The sequence below is a fragment of the Leuciscus leuciscus genome (genome assembly GCF_965113295.1).
Source record: "Leuciscus leuciscus genome assembly, chromosome: 8".
Lineage (NCBI taxonomy): Eukaryota > Metazoa > Chordata > Actinopteri > Cypriniformes > Leuciscidae > Leuciscus > Leuciscus leuciscus.
Window position 1 is genome coordinate 26681653 of NC_138732.1, and position 20946 is coordinate 26702598.

The following is a 20946-nucleotide window of genomic DNA, read 5'->3' on the forward strand; positions in this document are numbered from 1 at the left end:
GAATAAATGTTTCGTCTTCGTGACCACAAAACGTACAAGTACAAGGAATATCAACATATTTGGACACCGTTAAATTAACAGGCCTTTATCTAATGCAATATTTTAAAGTGCATCTGAATATAACTAAAATAATGGTATGGTTAGGTATATGGTTATATAAATAGGCATTTATTAAGAAAAAAACTAAAGTCATGTTTATTGTACATTTAACATTTATTGTACACAAACTATTTAGAAACAGTTGCACAATGTCAAAGATGTGAGGGAACGAATACAGACTTTATTTTAATATTAAAGTATTATTATTATTATTATTATTATTTGAGGTTTATATTAATTTAATTTACTTAAGCAGTTTTTTATTATTTCATAGCCTATTAATAATACCATTTTAATATTAAACGTGTTTTTAATTAAATTAGCTTATATATATTATTTCGTTAACTTACAATCATAGTAGGCTAATTATATATGCAGAATAGATTATCTTATTATAACCACATTTTAAATGTATTTTTACTTTCTAAATTTAAAACATATTTATGTAATGTCCTTTTTCAGTATAGACTGTTACAATAGTCATTAAAGCAAATTTGTTTTTACGGTAAATATTTTCTGAAAAATTTTTTTTTAAATGTCAGGAACATGTGAGTGCGGAGTCATGGAAACGCGTGACCCTTCAACACTTCTTCCGGGTTACTGTCTTTCTTCAGAACCCGGAGGTTAGACGCGGGAAACCGGAGAATAGAAGAGCTTGATCACTGCAGTTATTTGTGTTTTCATCAAATTTCTTCAACACCGGGAAACACGCTTATACGTTCATAAAGTCGTTCTTCACCCAAAGTAAGTGCTAAATACGTTTGTATAAAGTACTGATGATGATCTTAAATCAAGCCGGCTGAATGAATCTCGCCTGCTCCACATGTAACGTTACAGCAGTGTGCGAACAGTGGCGGTGTCCCAAAACACAGCGTGTTTCCTACATAGAGAGCATGTTATGTCCTCATTAGCGCTTTCGAATCCCCTGAAATGACCTCTAGATTCTAGAATTCAACCGTTAAAACCATAGACTGTAAAAAAATATGTTGAAACGCACGATGAACAGTATGCTGGCTAGGTAAGCAGCTCAGTAAGTTAGAGACACGACCACTGTTGAGGGAGAAACACTAGCAACACACAATACAGCTCGTGAAGAAGTGAATTAAAGCCTTCAGAGCAAGACTAACTGATATCAATCATTTCTTTATGAATGCGTGCTGAATTCGGAACCGCATGTTATTATACTACTCGTACTACCTTTTTAATCATATCTTTCTATGGTAGAAATAGTACGAGTAAGTTAGTATACTAGTATGCGGTTCCTGTGTTATTGCTGTGTTGATATTAATATGAATATTTTACAGAAATGGGAGACACTCTGGAGTTCAATGACATCCATCAAGAGTCGAAGGGAACTTGGGTAGGTGACTTCAACTTTCACTCGAATATGGAGTTAAAAAAACGAAACACAGCAACTAGCAAACAGGAGAGTGACCCCTAGTGTCACAGTTTGACCTTTCACCTCCACACCAGAAAATGGCTAACCCTAATAAAGCTTCATATTTGATACACTCTAAGGCCTATAAATTATCAACGTGATCATAACTTTGCTGAAAGATCTGTTGTACACTATCTACTGACGTCTGATTAATAGTTCATACTTTTTAGCATATAAAAGGCCTTTTAGTATAATTGTCAAAATGCCCCTCTTTCAATTTGTGATACTTGTGTCCTTTAGCTGTGAAATCTTAAAGGACAATTCCGGTATTTAACACTTTGAGTCTATTTTGTAGTTTGTTTTGGATGAACTAGAGTGGTGGACAAATAAATTTTGACAATGGTTCCTGTCTTGACTTTTTGACTATTTTAGAATTGCCCATGACCGCTTTAGAATGGGAGTCTATGGACATGCACAAACAAGCCCTTAAAACAACCCTTAACGTTCGTTTTCAAAACTGTGCAACTCACCGAGTGGTTTGTGGTGTTCGTTGATGTTCCAAAACAAGTAGCGTAGTGAAATACAGTTTCTGTCGTGTTTTATTTGGCATTTTGTAAAATCCCATTGATTTCCGTTGGAGGACTCATTGCTCGTTGATATTACTGCGCTACCGGAGACGGAAAGGGGGCTGTTTACATTTGGTTGTAGTCTTTTAGGTCTTTTCGCTCGGTTCTCTGTCTCTCAGAAGGCTAGCGTGAGCAGAGCAACGGAAGTTGCCGAAGATCGGAAGTTTATACGCGGTTGTGAGGTATCTGAAAAAATAGTTCCACTATAGAAAAATAAACGGATTGAAATCATACATTGCGCCGATATATTTGTTTTTAATCATCAACGAACACCACTAACCACTCGGTGAGTTGAACAGTTTTGAAAACGAACGTTAAGGGTTGTTTTAAGGGCATGTTTGTTCATGGCCATAGACTCCCATTCTAAAGCGGTCATGGGCAATTCTAAAATAGTAAAAAAGTCGAGACAGGAACCATTGTCAAAATGTATTTGTCCACCACTCTTGTTCATCCAAAACAAGCTACAAAATAGACTCAAAGTGTTAAATACCGGAATTGTCCTTTAAGAATAACATTTTTATTGTTAGTAGTATTTCAAGATGAACACTGAAGCAACTTTTGATTATCCAGATATATTTTTTTAGAAAAAGCATGTTCAAATGTATCAAATATGATACAACAGGCTTTTGAGGAACTTTTGTTTATTCATCTATCAATCGTCATTATATGTTTTGCCCCACTGTAAAAACTACAGCGCTTTGATTTAAAGGGGTGGTATTATGCCCTTTTCACAAGATGTGAAATAAGTCTCTGATGTCCCCAGAGTGTGTATGTGAAGTTTTAGCTCAAAATACCCCACAGATATTTTTTGTATAGCATGTTAAAATTGTCACTTTTTTTAGGGTGAGCAAAAACACACAGTTTTTGTGTCTGTTCCTTTAAATGCAAATGAGCTGCTGCTCCTGGCAAAGGGGGCGGAGCTACAACAGCTTGTGTCCTTTTACCTCACACAGACATGCACTGAAAATTTCTAAAACTTTTAGCCTTTTATGTTCAAACCGGAGTCAGACAATAATGGAGAGACTCAAGAAGAAGTGACAACATGTAGAATGCAACAGGACATTTCTGAATGGTTAGTTGATGAATTTATGTAGCTTATGTGTAGTTATCTTCTAGTCATTAGCATATTCTGTCATCATAAACCCGGGAGGAATTAAAAAAAAAGCAAATATCTCCCTTTGTTTTGAACTTTTGAGCCTTGTAACTTTGCAGATGTTGTTTATGCTCAAACAGCAACATTACACACTAACTACAGTTAGAAAAGTGAAATCATATTCAACCACCCCTTTAAATATCATTTTACTAAGAAATCTAAATAGTAACAACTGATATTTATATGCGTTTTATGGAAGTCTGCTATAGTGTTACAAAGTCCTCATTGAGTTACATTACAAGCTTTTAGAATTTCGTCATACTTTTTGGTCATATAAATACCCGCAACTGCAGCAAATGTAATATTTTTGTTCAGTTTGGGCCTCTGAATTAAATTTTTTATTTTTTTATTTTTTTTTCTCTCGAGTGTGAGCTTCATATTCTCACTATCAACAACAAATAGGATACAAAACATAAAATGCATGTGCAGATGTTTTTTATTTATTTATTATTATTATTGTTTTTTGTTGTCTAAATGTTCAATAAACTGTTCCAAAAAATGAGTTTTCTCACTATTTCATATGTCAGGGTTAAAATCAATACACAGAAGTATGCATTGTTCAGTGTTGCATACATTTGTCAATGCATTGAGAGAACTTGCATACTGTTTACAGCAATAATGTTCAATAATGTGTAATATCACGAGTTACTCTCATTCAGAAACCTCCCAGCTTTGTCTTTAGATGGAAACATTTAAGAATGTACAGAAAATATGTAATATCCATGAGGTTATTTAACCGTACAGAAAAACAACAGATGCATAGTAAATGATCTATAATTGGTCTCCGCACATTTCTTTCTGTTTGTGTCTGTTGTCAGAACGATGGCCGTCTGAGGTTCAGCAAGCAGTCTGTGGTCTATAAAAGCCATAAAACGGGGAAGGTGGACAGTATCCCGGGGCCTGAACTCTCTGCGGCGCAGTGGCGTCGGGTCTGCCTGGGTCACGGGATCAAACTGGTCACCAGCACTGGACACATCTACAAATACGACGGCTTCAAAGACACAGTGAGTGTGTTGGGCAAACAATAGTTGACCGATCAGAGCTGCATATCCATAAATGTAATGTGTCTTTTCTTCTATGTCAAAGGAATGTGTGTGTAATTCAAGATGTTAAGGAATGCTTTTCTCCCGGGGTTAATCACTGGCCTCCAATATAATGGATTTGCTCTGTATGTGTGTGTTTGTATGAAGTCATTGTGTGTGTGTGCGTGGTGTTTATTATTAAGCAGTGTACCGTAACTCCGGAAGAATCTGTTACATGTAACATAGACAAAGTTGACGTGAGTGTGTATTTGTTTGCTGTGTATTTAGATGTGTTGTTTAACAGCTAACTTTAAACCAGCTTCGTCATTGTCTTTACATTAGGGGAAAAAGGCAATATTTTGAGGATCAGGGAATGCTGGTTTGTGTAATGTTAAAGTGATGGGATTCTGTAGCCCAGTGCCAAGCTCATTAGCGCGCACACACACACACACACACCTGGTGGAGTGACATGTGGAAGCGATTGTGCAGTGCTGGATAAATAAACGGGCTGATTGAGCGTGCTCCGCATCAGCCTCCGGCCGGATTACACACACCTCCACCGTCCCAGTGGGCCGAGCGCCGCTGCCAACTCTCTTTATTAATGAACCCAGGGCTGGATGAGAAAGAGAGTCAGGGGAAGTGAGGCATTAACTCTGTTTATCTCTTTCTTCTCTTGCTCTCTCCTTCCTTTTTGCTTTCCTCCCCTCCGCAGGATTTTGAGAAACTCTCAGCGTTTTTTAAAGCGAACTACAAGTTGGAGTTGGCAGAGAAGGACATGTGTGTGAAGGGCTGGAATTGGGGCACCGCCAAATTTTCAGGTACACACACCTATCTACACACTGGTACTAGTAATTCATTCATTAGTAATTCAAATTGTCTGATTTTCATATTATGGCTGATAACCGAATGTGACTGATAACTCAATAACTGATGTGAAAGTTCTATAATGTCAAATTTGTTGTTAAATTAGTATTTTTAACATTGAAGATTTAGTGAGCATTGTGCAATTTAATATATAGTACTATAGATGGATACCAACAATATCTACTGATGGTGATAAACTTATTGGCCAATAACAATATAGTCCCTATATATTCCAATACACAACTCCACTATATGTTTATTTGGATTTTTCAAAACATATTCCCAATAAATATCACCTCGGGCATCAAAATATTCAACTATGCTGTAGAAAAGTCTACATTTAACCATTTAAACATTTAACTGTTTAAAAGTTAAATGTATTCATCAAGAATGTTAAAAATTTGGAATTTGCTCATCAACAAATCCTGGAAAACTGTGCTTGTGTTTCCATAAATATTAAGCAGCACAACTGTTTTCAACATTGATAATAATAAAGGTTTCCTGATCATAAAATCATCATATTAGAATTATTTCTGAAGGATCATGTGACACTGAAGACTCTGTAATGATGCTGAAAATTCAGCTTTGCATCACAGGAATTAATTCCATATTACAATATATTAGAATGGAAAACAATTATTTTAAATTGTAATAATATTTCACAGTATTGCTGTTTTCAGTGTATTTTTTATCACATAAATCCAGGCTTGATTTGAGATTTCTCTCAAAAATCTTTCTGATCCCAAAGTTTTGAATGGTATGCTAAAAAAAATCTGCTTTTAAGATAGTGAGGCTGAAATAGAAGAGCTAGGCCAATCAAAAAACACTAATGTTGCCATGGTTACTGATGTCTATGTGTGTGTGTGTGTGCTCAGGGTCTCTGCTGTCATTTGAGGTGAGCGAAAGTCCTGTCTTTGAGATCCCGCTGTCCAGCGTATCCCAGTGTGCAACGGGAAAGAACGAGGTGACGGTGGAGTTCCATCAGAACGATGATGCGGAGGTGTCACTCATGGAGGTCCGCTTCTATGTCCCGCCCAACACTGGAGACGACGGCACAGACCCTGTGGAGGTGCGTGTGTATGTGAATGTGTTTGTCTCGGTCAGTGTGCGAGCAGCCGCTGTTGATGCTGATGATTTCACTCTCGTTCTGTCGCAGGCGTTCGCTCAGAATGTTCTCTCAAAGGCAGACGTCATCCAAGCTACTGGAGATGCCGTGTGTATCTTTAAAGAACTTCAGTGCCTTACGCCGAGAGGAAGGCAAGTTGTGTCTTTTGTTATGACCATACACATCTTTGGCCAGAATGGTTGACTAGTTGTGAAAGGGGTAGTTCATCCAAACATGAAAATCACTTTCATGTCATTCCAAGCTAGTGTTGTCACGATGCTGGAAATTCCAACTTCGATACGATACTTTGAAAAATATCGATGTTCAATACCACGGGGAAAACTGCCATATATATATTCCGCCATACAGATCATTTATCTCATAATCTTTTTTGATAATTTGGGAATTTGTTGTAATCGCTTACGCACACAGCTTTATTTGAATCAATGAACTACATTTACAAGAAAAAGACAAGTCAACAGTCAGTAGTAAAATAAGAAAAAGTCAATTGCAAACGATAGCACAAATAAATACAATAGAATAAAGAGACAAAATAAATAAACATGGCTAGCATGTCTAGCAGTAGTATTCAGGTAAGAAATACTAAAGAAATTTAATAAAGTAATCAAATGTAAAAATGAAATGCAGATTAATGCTTAGAATTAAAGTTACAAAAGTTATTCAGTCAAGAGCAGCAAGTGATTTTCTTTGTCTTTTGTTCTTTGATTAACATGACGGAGAGCGACAGGTTTATTAGGCTTCTGTCACTTTAAGAGCTTATGCACGGATCCAATATACTGTTACTTATGTTCCAAAGCTGACTGTATTTACCTTAATACTCGCAAGACGGGCATTTTGACATAATTTTGTATGTTAAAGCGCATTAAGCTACGAAAAAGGAGTCAGATTTGTTATCGCGAGCAGTATGAGCCAAATTTATGAGAGCGCCTCTTATATAGATCAGTGGTGCATGCGCTTCTGGTGTGAGCGTGAAACCTGTGGGAATGAGTAAAATTCTACACAATGCAAGCACTATTCAACGGTAGCGAATGAGACGAGAGAGTGAGAGGAGGCTGGTGTGTCACTTCGCTGTCGGAGAGAAGAGAGAGTGAGAATGCGCAGTTTGGTATCGGTGTATTTGGTATTGGACTTATGATCTTTCTAAAACACAAGTCTTATGATCATCATGAGTAAATTATGACAATTTTCATTTTTGTGTGAACTATCCCTTTAAGGCTGACTGACTAGTCGATTTTGAATGTTGTTACACCTTGTCACCAAACAAAACTGCATTGCAACCATCTGGAGCTCTGCGTGTCTCCAAGTGATGCACATGTATTTGAGTCTTGTAGTGTTTTTCTTTCAGGTATGATATTCGTATCTACCCCTCCTTCCTGCACCTGCATGGTAAGACTTTTGACTACAAGATCCCCTACACCACCGTACTGCGTCTCTTCCTGCTGCCACACAAGGACCAGAGGCAGATGTTCTTTGTGGTGAGTTGTGTGTTTTTATGTGCTGCTCCCCACCAGAGAGAAATGAAACTCAACAATAGCTACATTAACTTGTCAAAATAATCCGTTTATCAGTTTGATGGAAAAAGCTTAATGTAAACATCGCAATTGATCTCACTGAAATTTCGAACAGTTTGGAAGGGGCCGTGTTCATTTTATATTAAAATAAACGTATGCAAGTTGAACAACTGTTTTGAACGACTGTTTTTAGTCGACATTTATGTGATTAATGTTGAATGGGCGTCGATTAGTTGCTGATCTGGCTGCATCTCTCTACTAAATAGTGACAAATTAATTAATGTAATGCGGAACTACTGTTAGATACGCGGGTTCTTTAGGGACACCTAATCTGTAGCTCCGCCTTAGCTCTGAAGCTCCGTGGCTATAACTTGTGGGCTATAATCATAGACATAATATCTATGGCTATAATCATAGACAGGCTATAATGGACAGGCTGCGATGTCAAGTTTGCAATGCTGGAATATGGTGCGTGCGTGCGTGTGTGTGTGTGTGTGTTCAGAGAGGCGCGGGCGCGATCGAACAGTGGAAACATAAAAACATACTCATTTTGTTCATTGGACATCATTCAAACTGCAAAGTGTTTACTTATATTTGTGTACACTCGTAATAAAACACAACATTGTGCTTTTGTCAAACTGTAACCTACAACTGTCACCCAACACAGTGAGTAAGTTAAACATTCTACATTGATTAAAAGAAAATCAAATTTGTTTTTAATGGTAGTATTATTTTATACAGAAATAAATAATTTATAATTCAGATGAGAATAAAGTTAGTGTTATTAAAATTAAGGAAAACAAATATATTGATCTGAAATATAGCAAATGAATTTTAAATTCATTCAGGTACAATTACCAAACATATCTCAAGGTCTTTTTGTCTTTTTATGAATTTAATTAATAAACTAATTATATAAAACTATTGGCAATGCACTACAAATAAACTGGTTCTATGCCTTTACTTTATTAATAAAACTTATTTAAAAAATACAAGGCTTAAAACATTTATTTTCCTTTGGTGGAACAGCCTACAGACATGCACAATAAAAAAAAATTGCCTTCTACATTTTTGTTTTGCTTTTCCCTCCATTGTACCGAACTCGTACCGAACCGTGATGTCTGAACCGAGGTATGAACCGAACCGTGACTTCTGTGTACCATTCCACCCCTAATATATATATATATATATATATATATATATATATATATATATATACACTGATTTAAAACCATTTATGATTAATGTTCTTCGCCATGATGGTTTCACCATTCTAATTAAACAGCAACAATATTAATGTTCCATTTCCTTTTCTATTGAGCACCTAAAACTCTGACATTAGTGGCTCTTGCCGACTCCAGGCTAGAAATCACTGCCGTCTCGATGCGCTTTCATTTTTATTTGTAATAAACGCCTCTCTGAGATCTCTTGCCACACATACCATTTTTTTTCTTTGTTCAATCAGCCACATATTTTATGTTGTAAATGAATCCATAATTGAGATTTAAATCTTGAGTTTAAAGGTATGGAGCAAAAGGGTTAAAGTTAGTCTATCTTAAATGTAAATTAAATCCAGGATCAAAATGAAGGTTTAAATGTTAACCTGCTTAGTTTAAAGTTATTATTAGATAAACCTTGATTTAAGATTAATACTTTTTTTTGCAACCCACCCTTAAAATGTCTTAAATTTGATGTTAAATACTCAGCAAAAACCCAGTGTTCATGTAAATAAATGTCAATCAGATTGCACCATTTAGGGTTCATATAAACAAAACTTTCTGAATCTGATATCAGATTGGATTCATTCTGACTAGTGCATGTAAATGTACCTAGTGTGTCCCAATGCTAAATGATGCATTGGTGCTGCTGCCACCTGCTGGTTAAATGTTGAATCACAGGTTTATTCATTATGGGCTCAGTATATCTTAACAGATGCTTTGTGAAAAAGCTGCTTTATGGTTATTTAGTTGGTTTCTTAACGCAGTCTTGATCCTTTTATTTTCCAGATCAGTCTCGACCCGCCCATTAAGCAGGGTCAGACACGTTATCATTTCCTAATCCTCCTCTTCTCCAAAGATGAAGAGCTCAGTCTTGCTCTCAACATGAACGAGTAAGTACACTGGATTTTCTGTGTGTCTCTCAGATGATTAGCTCTGCTGATGGCATCTGTTTCTCTTCTCTCTAGGGATGAGGTGGAGAAGCGTTTTGAAGGGAAGCTCAGTAAGAACATGTCTGGTCCGCTCTATGAGATTGTCAGCAGGGTCATGAAGGCTCTGGTCAACAGGAAGATCACAGTGCCTGGAAACTTCCAGGGGTAACGCTCACAAGCAAATGCTCTTACAAAGATATTATGCTCCGCGTTTTTCTGTTTCTCATTAGGGGTGGACGATATTCTAGTATTATTTCTTTTGTGGTTGAGGAAAGCACAGCTGGATGTTAGGAGTTACTTTACAATCACTTTACATTAAAGCAGCACTCAGTAACTTCGGGACTTCTTCACTGTATTCTCGCTTTTTGCTCGCAGGTTCCTCTCTAGAGCTCCCCCCACAGCTTCGGAATAGATATTTGACAACACTGTCGTAAAAACTCGTTGTTGATTCTCAGACACCAGAGGTTATAGATCAACGACATCAAAGCAGACGGGACATTCTTTAAAACGTCTTCTTCATTCGGGTTCGGACAGCGTGAGGGAGCGCAATAATGACAGCATTTTAGCAGATTTCTTTTGGCCGTAAAGCAATTGTTTACATCGCGAGACCTGATATCACGCGAGACTTCCTGACGCAGCGGCCGGCGGCCCGCCGGCTCAAAGTTGCAAGTGCGTATTTTCAACTCACGGGCACCAGGGGGGTGCGAAACGACCACCATTCAACCCGAAATAAGTAATATAACCATTCCAATGACTCCGAAGTTGTTCAGTTAAGGTAAAAAAAGTTACTTAGTTCACCTTTAAAGGCCCTGATATACTCATGCTAAAGTTTTTTTGTTCTTCGCCTAGGGGTTAAGTTTTTTTGAAATGCGTTTTCAGCGGTATACTGTTAGTGAACATCAAGAGTGTCAACCATAGCAATAGTGCAGGAGAGAAAGGTAGGGACACACCAAACCGACGCCAAATAACTAGCGCTGATGAAAGCAGACTATGTTGATGCCTTGCGTCGCCTGCGTCGGGGGAAAAAATCTGTACTTGAACACACCGAAAGGACTACAGGCGACTGTCAACTAGCACAAGTGTTTGCACCTGCGTGCAAAGGAGATAACTGTCTATTTAAGCAGCTATATTCGTATATATTCGTCATTCAAAAAGGGAAAGCCAAACCAAGACTGCAGATGCACAAACTATAAACAAAGCAGCGCTTGCTTACCGTTTTGAATATCAGTCATGCTGATCACATTCTTTCTTCCACTCCACTCATGTTATTATGAAAATATTAACGCAGTGGAATGCTGACATAAAATTATAACGGCCTTCTGTCTGACTTCTTTGCTTGCTTTCATCTCTTTTACTTGTTTGCTAAACTAAACGGCCAATCGGAGTTCTTTCTCACCGACGCTGAGTCTACATGTTGAATCGGCCAAAAAAAACAACAACGACAGCATCCGACTAGAGCCAACGGTGCAGAACACTGAAGAAACTAATATTATCTGCCACTATTTACACGTATAAATAGCATCTAACTACTATTTACACTCATTGCAAAGAAAATACTGCTCTTTTTACAGTTTAAATAGAATCTATTGTTAAGAAAATATGCTATTTTCACTTAGTGCATGACTTTATACAAATAGATTGCTTTAAAGCAATTAGCTTTACAGTATTAAACACGGAAAAAAGTGTCTTTCAATTAAAATTACAACTTCAGTTTTTACTTTGAAGTGGCCCTCCTTGCCTGACCTCGTTATTACATATAGTAACAAAAAAAAAATGTGCCCAAAATGTTGTGATATAAATTGCTTATATTGCCCACCCCTAGTTCTCATATTCATAATAATGTGTCAAGATCAGGTTTTGAAATGAAATGTCTTTATTGATGTCAGTCTTTATCTCTGTCTGTGTGTGTGTGTATAGTCACTCCGGGTCTCAGTGTATAACGTGTGCGTATAAGGCGAGCTCAGGGCTGCTGTATCCTCTGGAAAGAGGCTTCATCTATGTGCACAAGCCACCGGTTCACCTGCGCTTCGAGGAGATCTCCTGCGTTAACTTCGCCAGAGGAACAACCACCACTCGCTCCTTTGACTTCGAAATAGAGACCAAGCAGAAAAACCAGTTCACCTTCAGCAACATTGAGAGGTAAACTACATTACTCACAAATCATCACACCTTGCCCTAGAAAACACAGACAGCAGTGTCCTTCATCTCTCAATCATAAGAGAGAATGTCTTTCTCAACATTTCTGCAATCTGCAGCAGCCTGTCCTAACCAGCAGCCATATCACCCTGTAGCCCAGGACTGGTTGCCCAGAAGCTAAGCAGGGTTGAGCCTGGTCAGTACCTGGATGGGAAACCTTCTGGGAAAACCAGGTTGCTGCTGGAAGAGTTGTTAGTGAGGCCAGCAGGGGGCGCTCACCATGTGGTCTGTGTGGGTCCTAACGCTCCAGTATAGTGATGGGGACACTATACTGTCAAAGAGCACCGTCCTTCAGATGAGACGCTAAACCGAGGTCCTGACTCTCTGTGGTCATTAAAAATCCTTCCAAAAAAAAAGGAGCTGGGGTGCATCTCCGGCATCCTGGCCAAATTTGCCCAGTGGCCTCTGTCCATCATGGCCTCCTAATCATCCCCATATATACTGATTGGCTTCATCACTCTGTCTCCTCTCCACCAATAAGCTGGTGTGTGGTGGGCGTTCTGGTGCAGTATGGCTGCCGTCTCATCATCCAGGTGATGCTGCACATTAGTGGTGGTTGAGGAGATTTCCCCCTTCCATATGTAAAGCGATTTATAAATGTAACAAATTATATTTATTGACTAGGCTTAAGCGTCAAGTCTTTCCGGTCCTCACATATGATGATCACGTCTCTTCTGTCTTATGTAGGGAAGAATATGGAAAACTTTTCGACTTTGTCAATGCCAAGAAACTGAACATCAAGAACAGAGGATTTAAAGAGGTATGTTCTGTTGTTTCAAACATTCATTGCGGTTTGAGCCAAAATGCACAAAAGAATTATACACAGTCAGTCTGTGCATTATAATCAAAATGCACAGTTAAAAATTATGTCTATGCATTTGCTGTATGGAAAAAGTCAAGCCTTAAAGCAAATTATATTTAGAGCAAGAATCAAGAGTCTATCTGAAAATACATCTTTTCTACACAGTTTTTCACTAAATCAACGAAGGAAATTATTTTACCGTTTAAAAGATTTGGATCTGCAAGTGTTTTTTGTTTTTTGCAAAGGAATGTAGCTTTTATTCCACAAGGGCACAATCATTTATCAAAAGGGACTCTAAAGATATTTATAATGTTTCAAAACATTATTTTCCATAATATTTTTGTTAACCTTTCGATTAATCAAAGAATCCTGAAAAATGTATCAGTTTCCACAAAAACATTAAGCAGCACAACATTTTTCGACATTAATAACTTGAGCAGCAGATCATCATGTTAGAATGATTTCTGAAGGATCATGTGACACTGAGGACTGGAGTAATGATGCTGAAAATTCAGCTTTGCCATCAAAAGAATAAATTACATTTTAAAATATATTAAAATACTAAACGTTTTAAATTGTATTAAAACAACATTTGAACACCATTATAACGCATACATTTTGTATGAGTGTCTTCTTCTGTTCCTCCATGCTTTCAAACCGGCGCATGAGTGTGAGACGTCCTATATCTGCAGCGGTGGCATATTGGCACTTTGTTCAGAGCAGAAATGCAATTTACATGCCTTGTAATGCAATTAAACCAGCGGTAACCATTACTGATGTAGAATATGAGTACTCTGCTTAATCACAGTATTGTGTTATTATGACTTAACTTGATCACAGTACTGCTTTAATCACATTATAAAGTGAATGGAAACAACCTGTGACGTGAATTGATTCACGTGAACTGAAACAGTATAAAACAATTGATTTGCGGAAATGTTACATACATTAAAATCAGCACATTATTCTCAGTATAGTTTAAAAAAGAAATATAAAGTCAATATTTGACATGTGGCCCAGATTTAATGCGCAGTATCTATTTTTCATTTCTTTCTTTTCTTTTTTCCTTGAGTTTGAGCTTGTTCTGATGGCTGAGTGTTAGTGATCATGTTTTGTTCCGAAAGTAATTTGAGTTATAATTGAATAAGTCATGTTAGGAGCTTTTTCTCTGGGCACACCCAAATGTACATGTATGCGGCGTTAACGCATGGATGAATGCGCAGTACAAAACTGGTTTTAACTAAATAAACAATCCATTCTGTTGATGGATTTGCACTCTTGGGAATAAGCAGGAAGAGCGTTTGAACCTCTAATTCTATGATCCAGACTCTGTGTGTGTTTATACTAAAGTGCCCCTGATGGCGACACTTTCACTACATTAACTTCCTATGGACAGCAGCAGCAGGATACCCAGTAATGTGTTGATTCACATGATTTATCGAACTGTTTGTGTGTGGTAGGGCATGAAAGGAGCAGAAGGCTACAGTGACTCTGATGAAGACCAGCATGACGCTTACTTGGAGAGGATGAAACAAGAGGGCAAGATCAGAGAGGAGGGAGACGGCAGCGATGATTCCGAGGGCGATAGCGGTAATGACACACCTCAACTAAAACACAAAATCACAGTCGTGCTCAGAATTAATCATACCCCTAGTAAATATGATCATAAATGGCTGTAAAAAATAAATCTGCATCGTTTATCCTTTTGATCTTTCATTCAAAATTTTTTCAAAAATCTAACCTTCCATTGAAGTAAAAGAATTGAAAGTGGGGGGGAAATCACATTATGAAATAATGTTTTTCTCCAAAACACGTTGGCCACAATTATTGATACCCCTAGAATTTTTTTATGAATAAAATATCTCTGAAGTATATTCCCATTAATATTTACCTTTATTTAGCACACCAGGGTGACTAGGAACATGAAATTGTCCAGCTATGACTTCTTGTTTTACAGGAGTTTAAATATGAGGAAACACAAAGGCCAAATTCCCTGAATCATCTGTCACAATGAGTAAAACCAAAGAATATAGTTCTGATGTGCAGCAAAAGATTGTTGAGCATCACAAAATAGAAAGTGGCTGTAAGAAAATAGCTAAAGAATTGAAAATCCCCATTTTGACCATCAGGGCAATAATTAAGAAGTTATAATCAACTAAAGATGTTACGAATCTGCCAGGAAGAGGACGTGCGTCTATATTTTTCTGCTGGAGGTCCTGGACTTCTTATTCAGATACATTGTGGATTCTATCAAATATCAACAGATAAAAAAATCAAAACCTGACGGACTCTGCTAGAAATCTTATAATGGGCCGTGGTTGGATCTTCCATCAGGACAACGATCCAAAACAAATATCAAAATCAACACAAAAATGTTTTGGGGAGCACAAAATGAAGCTTCTGCCATGACCGTCTCAGTCCCCTGACCTGAACCTTATAGAAAATGAGTGTGGTGAACTGAAGAGAAGCCGCCCCAACATGGATCTGGAAATCTGAAGGATCTGGAGAGATTCTGTATGGAGGAATGGTCTCTGATCTCTTGTCAGATGTCCTCCAAACTCATCAGGCATTATAGGAGAAGACTCTGAGCTGTTATCTTGGCAAAAGGAGATTGCAAAAAGTATTTAATAAAAGGGTATCAATAATTGTGGCCAATGTGTTTTGAAGAAAAACATTTATTTCATAATGTGATTTGCCCCCCACTTTCAATTCTTTTACTTAAATGAAAGGTTAGGATTTTGCCAATTTTTTGAATGAAAGATCAGAAGGATAAACGATATAGATTTATTTTTTACTGCCATTTTTGATCATATTTACCAGGGGTATGATTAATTCTGAGCACAACTTATATATATATATATACAGGCTTCCTGACATGCCCAATGTCATACAACAGTCGGGTTCTGGAAGTAAAAACTCCATTAATTCTATTCATTGTGAAATTAATTTTGAACAATAACTTATAAACCTTTTAAAGACAAACCTACTGTGAGCTATTAGGTTGTTAATCAATGGTAGTTGCTTCTGTTGAAGACATTAGCCCGCATTATCAACTTAGCTTTTAAAATAAAGTGATAAAATAATATAACAGCAGAATTTGTGGTGAAAAACTACATTATCCATGATGCTGTACAGAAAATTACACTAATCAGAGAGTCGAAAAAGCAAACCGCTCCTAAAGAGTCTGTCTCTGTTAAGTATTTGTATACACGCATATTTTTGCAATAAACCTAAAATATATTGTTCTTATTTATAATCAACATTTTTAAATGAGTAGTTTTATATTTCTCCATTGTTTTTAATTCAATTATGTTGTCCGCAATGCTTCATGGGATTGTAGTTCCATCTAACCATCTAAGTCTTTTACCTTTGTATTTTTGTCCAACTTTCAAATACTCTTTGCTTCAAATCCAAGTTTGTAATGTTATGATTCACCTTGTAGCTGGTTAGCTTTGTTTGTGGCTTAAAAAGTTTGAACTGAGACTTAAAAAAAAAAAATCTAAGAAATGAATGGAAAAAAATACCCCTGAAAAAGTGGGTGGCCACTAATATGCTATTTCAATAAAATATAAATACTTTCAAATACAAAATGAAATCATGCTATCAAATCAATTTAAGAATAATACCGTATAAAATAACAATTACAAAATGTTCACATAAAAGTTACCCAAAAAAAGACATTTTTAGAAGATTTAAAAATACTTAAAGGGATACTTCAGGATTTAGCATTAAGCTTTGTATTGGCAGAAAACCTGTAGTATTTTCGAATTACCGTGCTTTCCTCCCTCATATTCCCCTGAGACGAGAGATTTCTGTATTTTTTGTCTGGAAAAATCCTCAGATGACGCAAAAATCGTCATTTTGCGTCATCTGAGGATTTTTTTGGCCAGAGGCTAAAGACTACAGCCAGTAGGAGGGGCTGTCCCGCATGTGTTCAACCCGCCCATAGGAGGTCGGATCTCACTCACAGAATGTACACACAGTGTCAGCCGTCTTTTTTTGGAAGCTAAGCTAACAGGCTCTTGTTCTGTGGAGAAAGCCGAGTAGTAGGGGTTAACATCCTCTCTTTCCCGGACATGTCCGGCCGTCGAGATCGTCCAAAATGTCCGGGATTCGGCTTTTGCGTTCTGCAGTCGCCATTCATTGTTTACATGCACACCTTTTTTCAATCGAACTGAATTCATTCGGATTGGTGAATCTGAATGTAGTGTTTACATGAACGCTAAACAAGTGATCGGTTGATGTGCGTTTTAACATTGCTAAGAAAATTCCCGCTCCTCCGTGAGAGATATGAGACCAGTGCGTCTCAGTAATGACGCCACCGGCCTCGCGCCGTTCTCCCGCGGCCCTCAGCCTCGTCCTGCTCGCCACAGTAAACATAATGAATGGCGACTGTAGAACGCAAAAGCCGAATCCCGGACATTTTGGGCGATCTCGAAATCCCGTGCAGACTCGTCACGGAGACTCACTAGTAGCCTAGCCTTGTTGTTTTAAACTGCACTCTCTTACCGGTAGGCGTGGCTTGGGAGTGGCCTCCTAGGGCAGCGAAGCAAGTGCATTCTGGGAGTTGTTGTCTTTCATCCACATAACCCAAAAATACATTTTCTGGCTTTTCTCAGTCTAGAAAGCTCCAAATTCAAAAAGAATTTCACATTTCTTCTACATAAATGACCCATTTTAAATACACATTCATCTTTCCAGAGGTGAAGTATCCCTTAAGTATTCTGCATGTCAAGTAATGGAATCTCAAATTGTAAGTTGTTAGTGGAATATGTTGAATTCTGTATAGCAGTTAATATCTAATATCTTCCTGTAGATGAGTCTTTCAACCCTGGAGAAGAGGACGACGACGTCCCAGAAGAGTAAGGGATTTTAAACTTTTCTTTTCTTGATTTTTAGATGATTTGTCAATCTTTCACTCTAACAATATAATGTTATGTGTGTGTGTGTGTGCAGGTATGACAGTAACGCTTCAGAGAGCGCCAGCGAGGGAGAGGACGGCGACAGTGAAGATGAAGGAAAGAAGAAAAAAGTTGAAAAGAAGCCCAAGAAAGTGGAGAAAGTGGTGAAAGAGAAGAAAGAGAGAAAACCACGGAGAGAGGTCTTGGACCTTTTTTTTTTTTTTTTCAATATCAGTATTTACATTAAATATCAGTATGTCTTAAAGAGTAAAGATGCACAGTGGTGCTTTTGACACCATGCCTGTTTGTTCTTGTCTGGTAAAACTGCGCACGATAAACATCTCTGTGAAAAACCTTAATACATTTACTGGCATCTGTTCAACAGTTCAGAAAACGAAACCCACGTTACCCCAACTTGTGCACTTTATTAAACCTCACTTCCTCTCTCTGTGGCGAACAGAAAAAGGTGAAAGACGCAGCTGCTCCTAAGAGGCCGATGAGCGCTTACATGCTGTGGCTGAACGGCAACAGAGAACGCATCAAGGGTGAGAATCCTGGGATATCAGTTACTGAAATCTCCAAGAAGGCTGGAGAGATGTGGAAGCAGCTGGGCAAAGACCGGAAAGAGGTCAGCCTCATTAACATCACACACCAATAACCAGAAAGTCTTCACAATCCCTATTAAGGAAAAATTATGAATATATTTGAAAAGCTTTATAATCATTACATTGCTAAATAAGGGATGAAAATATATTTACTATATCAGTGTAAAGATACAATGCTGCATTAAAGCCAGACTAAATTATGCCTGTTCTGACCCAACTCAACCCCTAACATCAAAATATACTGTTTTAAATGCAAACAGTCTGTGTAAAAACACTCAAATGCCACTTCAGAAGCGCTACTGTGCCACCTTTGGAGTGAAAATGTGATGAGATTCGATTTTTAGGAAAATGGCAATCAACAGCAAATATTACAGTGCCATTATTGGTCATATTAAAACATTAATTTCTTAAAACGTATTGCACAACCCTGAGTTCCAGGCAGATGTGTTGAATATTTCCTCAATCAAAACACATTGTTTATGGACTTTAGTTCTGTGGCAAATTCTATGTTTTATGCATGGGGACTAGTTTTCAGGAAAATTGCTTTCTTTCCTGCATATGCAGAGTGACTGCTGCACCACTGAATACATTATTAGCCACTTACTAAATAATTTGCCTGTGGTTTGTTTTATTGGTCTGCAGGCGGATGATTGAAGCATAAACTACTAATGCTGTGTTATAGAGTCAGTGTGTTTAGCTAAATGTCTCTTGTGTGTTTCGCAGGAGTGGGACAAAAAAGCAGAAGAGGCCAAGAAACAATACGTAAAAGCCATGAAGGAGTACAAAGAGAGTGGCGGGGGAGCGGCAGCGGCATCGGCATCTGTTACTAAGTGAGCCAACTATCTCCAAATCTCAAACACGCACTTTGTTAGTGTGCAAAAATGCTTTTTAAGATCTAAAGTGATTCTGTATTGTATATCATTTATATAAGCTAGATATAAAATTTTAACAAAGAACTCGCCAGATTAATCATACATTACCATTCAAAAGTTTGGGGTCCTTTTTTTTTATGCTCATCAACATCTTTTGAAATCTTAAAATTCAAAATGTCTTCACTCTCTCGTTTTATCAGTTTAATGTGTTCTTGGTGAATAAGTGTTTAATTTAAGAAAATCAACTTTGTTCTTTTGAAATGTTACTTGCAGCTCTGCTTTATATTGACACAGTCATCGCTTCTGCTTTTAGGGAAAAGAAAAAAAAAGGAGGGAAGGTGGAAGCTAAGAAAAGGAGTGTAGCGGAAAAGGAGAAGAAGAAAGAAGGTGGAAACGAGAGCTTTAAGAGCAAAGAGTTCATCTCCAGCGAGGAGAGCTCATCCGAGTCTGACCACGGCAGAAGCAGCAAACGCAAGGTGTGTGAATGATGCGTTTCCTCTTGGGTTGATCAGTTCATTAGATTCGCATTAATTTAACCCGTCTAATCTGTCGCAGGCTTCTGATGATGATGAGGAAGAGGAAGCCGCCTCCACACCAGCCAGCTCAGAGGAGTCAGGATCTGACTGATGTCACACTGACGGCACAAAGACATTTCCACATCTCAGGTTTCACAAATGAATAATGGACCAAGACTTTCTGCTCCCATGCTGTTTGCGCTCCACACACATTGTTTCACATTTTTCCATTCAGACTGAGAACTTGGAAATAGTCCGGTAACATTTTTCCCTGCTTTGAGAGTGACATCAGAAACTCTCCGGTTTTTATTTTATTTTACTTTTCTCCGGTTTTGGTAGACTGTCATCATTCAGGGAAGTGTGGATAGATCTACTTTAGAGGATTTTCTATTTTTTGCCTCTTTTCAAAATGGAAAGACTGCACTTCACTAAATGTTTTGTTTATTTCATTAACATGTTTTGTATTTTTAGCTATCAAATTGTTAATCACTGTTTTGCAATAAAAGTTCAGTGAGTGATTAAGTGTGTGTGTGTGTGTGGTTCAAGTATACCCTACATATAAAAAAATGTCATTTTCTATTCTGCAGGCGAAGACCTTCTATGTCTGGCTTGTTCAGGCGGTGTGAAGTCAATGGTCTGAAAAACTATTCAGTGAAATCTTCACAAATGAACAACTTTTATGAATTTTTGACTAAGATTACAGGGGATCCATATATCACACAAAAAACACTTAGGAAAACAGGATACGAAACGAAGTAGAGCAAGGCAATACATTTTTTTTTTTATTAACAGATTTCTTGTTAAATGATGAACAAAGAGTCATAAAATAACTTTAATTGACGCAAAGTCACTGACTTTACATTTATGCAGAGGTATTATACATTTTATTTACATTTGGCCACAGAGCGTTAGCAGTTTTAACCTATCGTTAAGTTTAGTAACGATATCCCAAAGCTAGTCCCAAATCAAAAACAGTACATTACGTTATTAGTTGAAAGCTAAACGTTGGCTATAAACTCGCTACATCACGGGTCACGTGACTTTAACGTCACTATCACTGAGTTCGACAACTCTTTCAGTCTTTATTTATGAATAATTATGAATCTGGTGGGCTCAACTTTTTGGAC

The 20946-nt window shown here is 37.6% G+C and overlaps 1 protein-coding gene across 1 annotated transcript; it reads left to right on the plus strand.

Annotated features, from left to right (window-relative positions):
* The first annotated feature begins 697 nt into the window (after window positions 1-697).
* On the plus strand, window positions 698-20341 carry ssrp1a (structure specific recognition protein 1a). The gene is made up of 18 exons (XM_082177730.1): window positions 698-843; window positions 1404-1459; window positions 4075-4260; window positions 4991-5096; window positions 6018-6211; window positions 6299-6399; window positions 7614-7743; window positions 9786-9889; window positions 9965-10093; window positions 11846-12067; window positions 12812-12884; window positions 14387-14516; window positions 17743-17788; window positions 17883-18027; window positions 18288-18455; window positions 19156-19262; window positions 19618-19780; window positions 19860-20341. The coding sequence occupies exons 2-18, from the start codon at window positions 1406-1408 to the stop codon at window positions 19929-19931; spliced, it is 2130 nt and encodes a 709-aa protein (XP_082033856.1). The 5' UTR covers window positions 698-843; window positions 1404-1405; the 3' UTR covers window positions 19932-20341.
* Window positions 20342-20946: the final 605 nt, after the last annotated feature.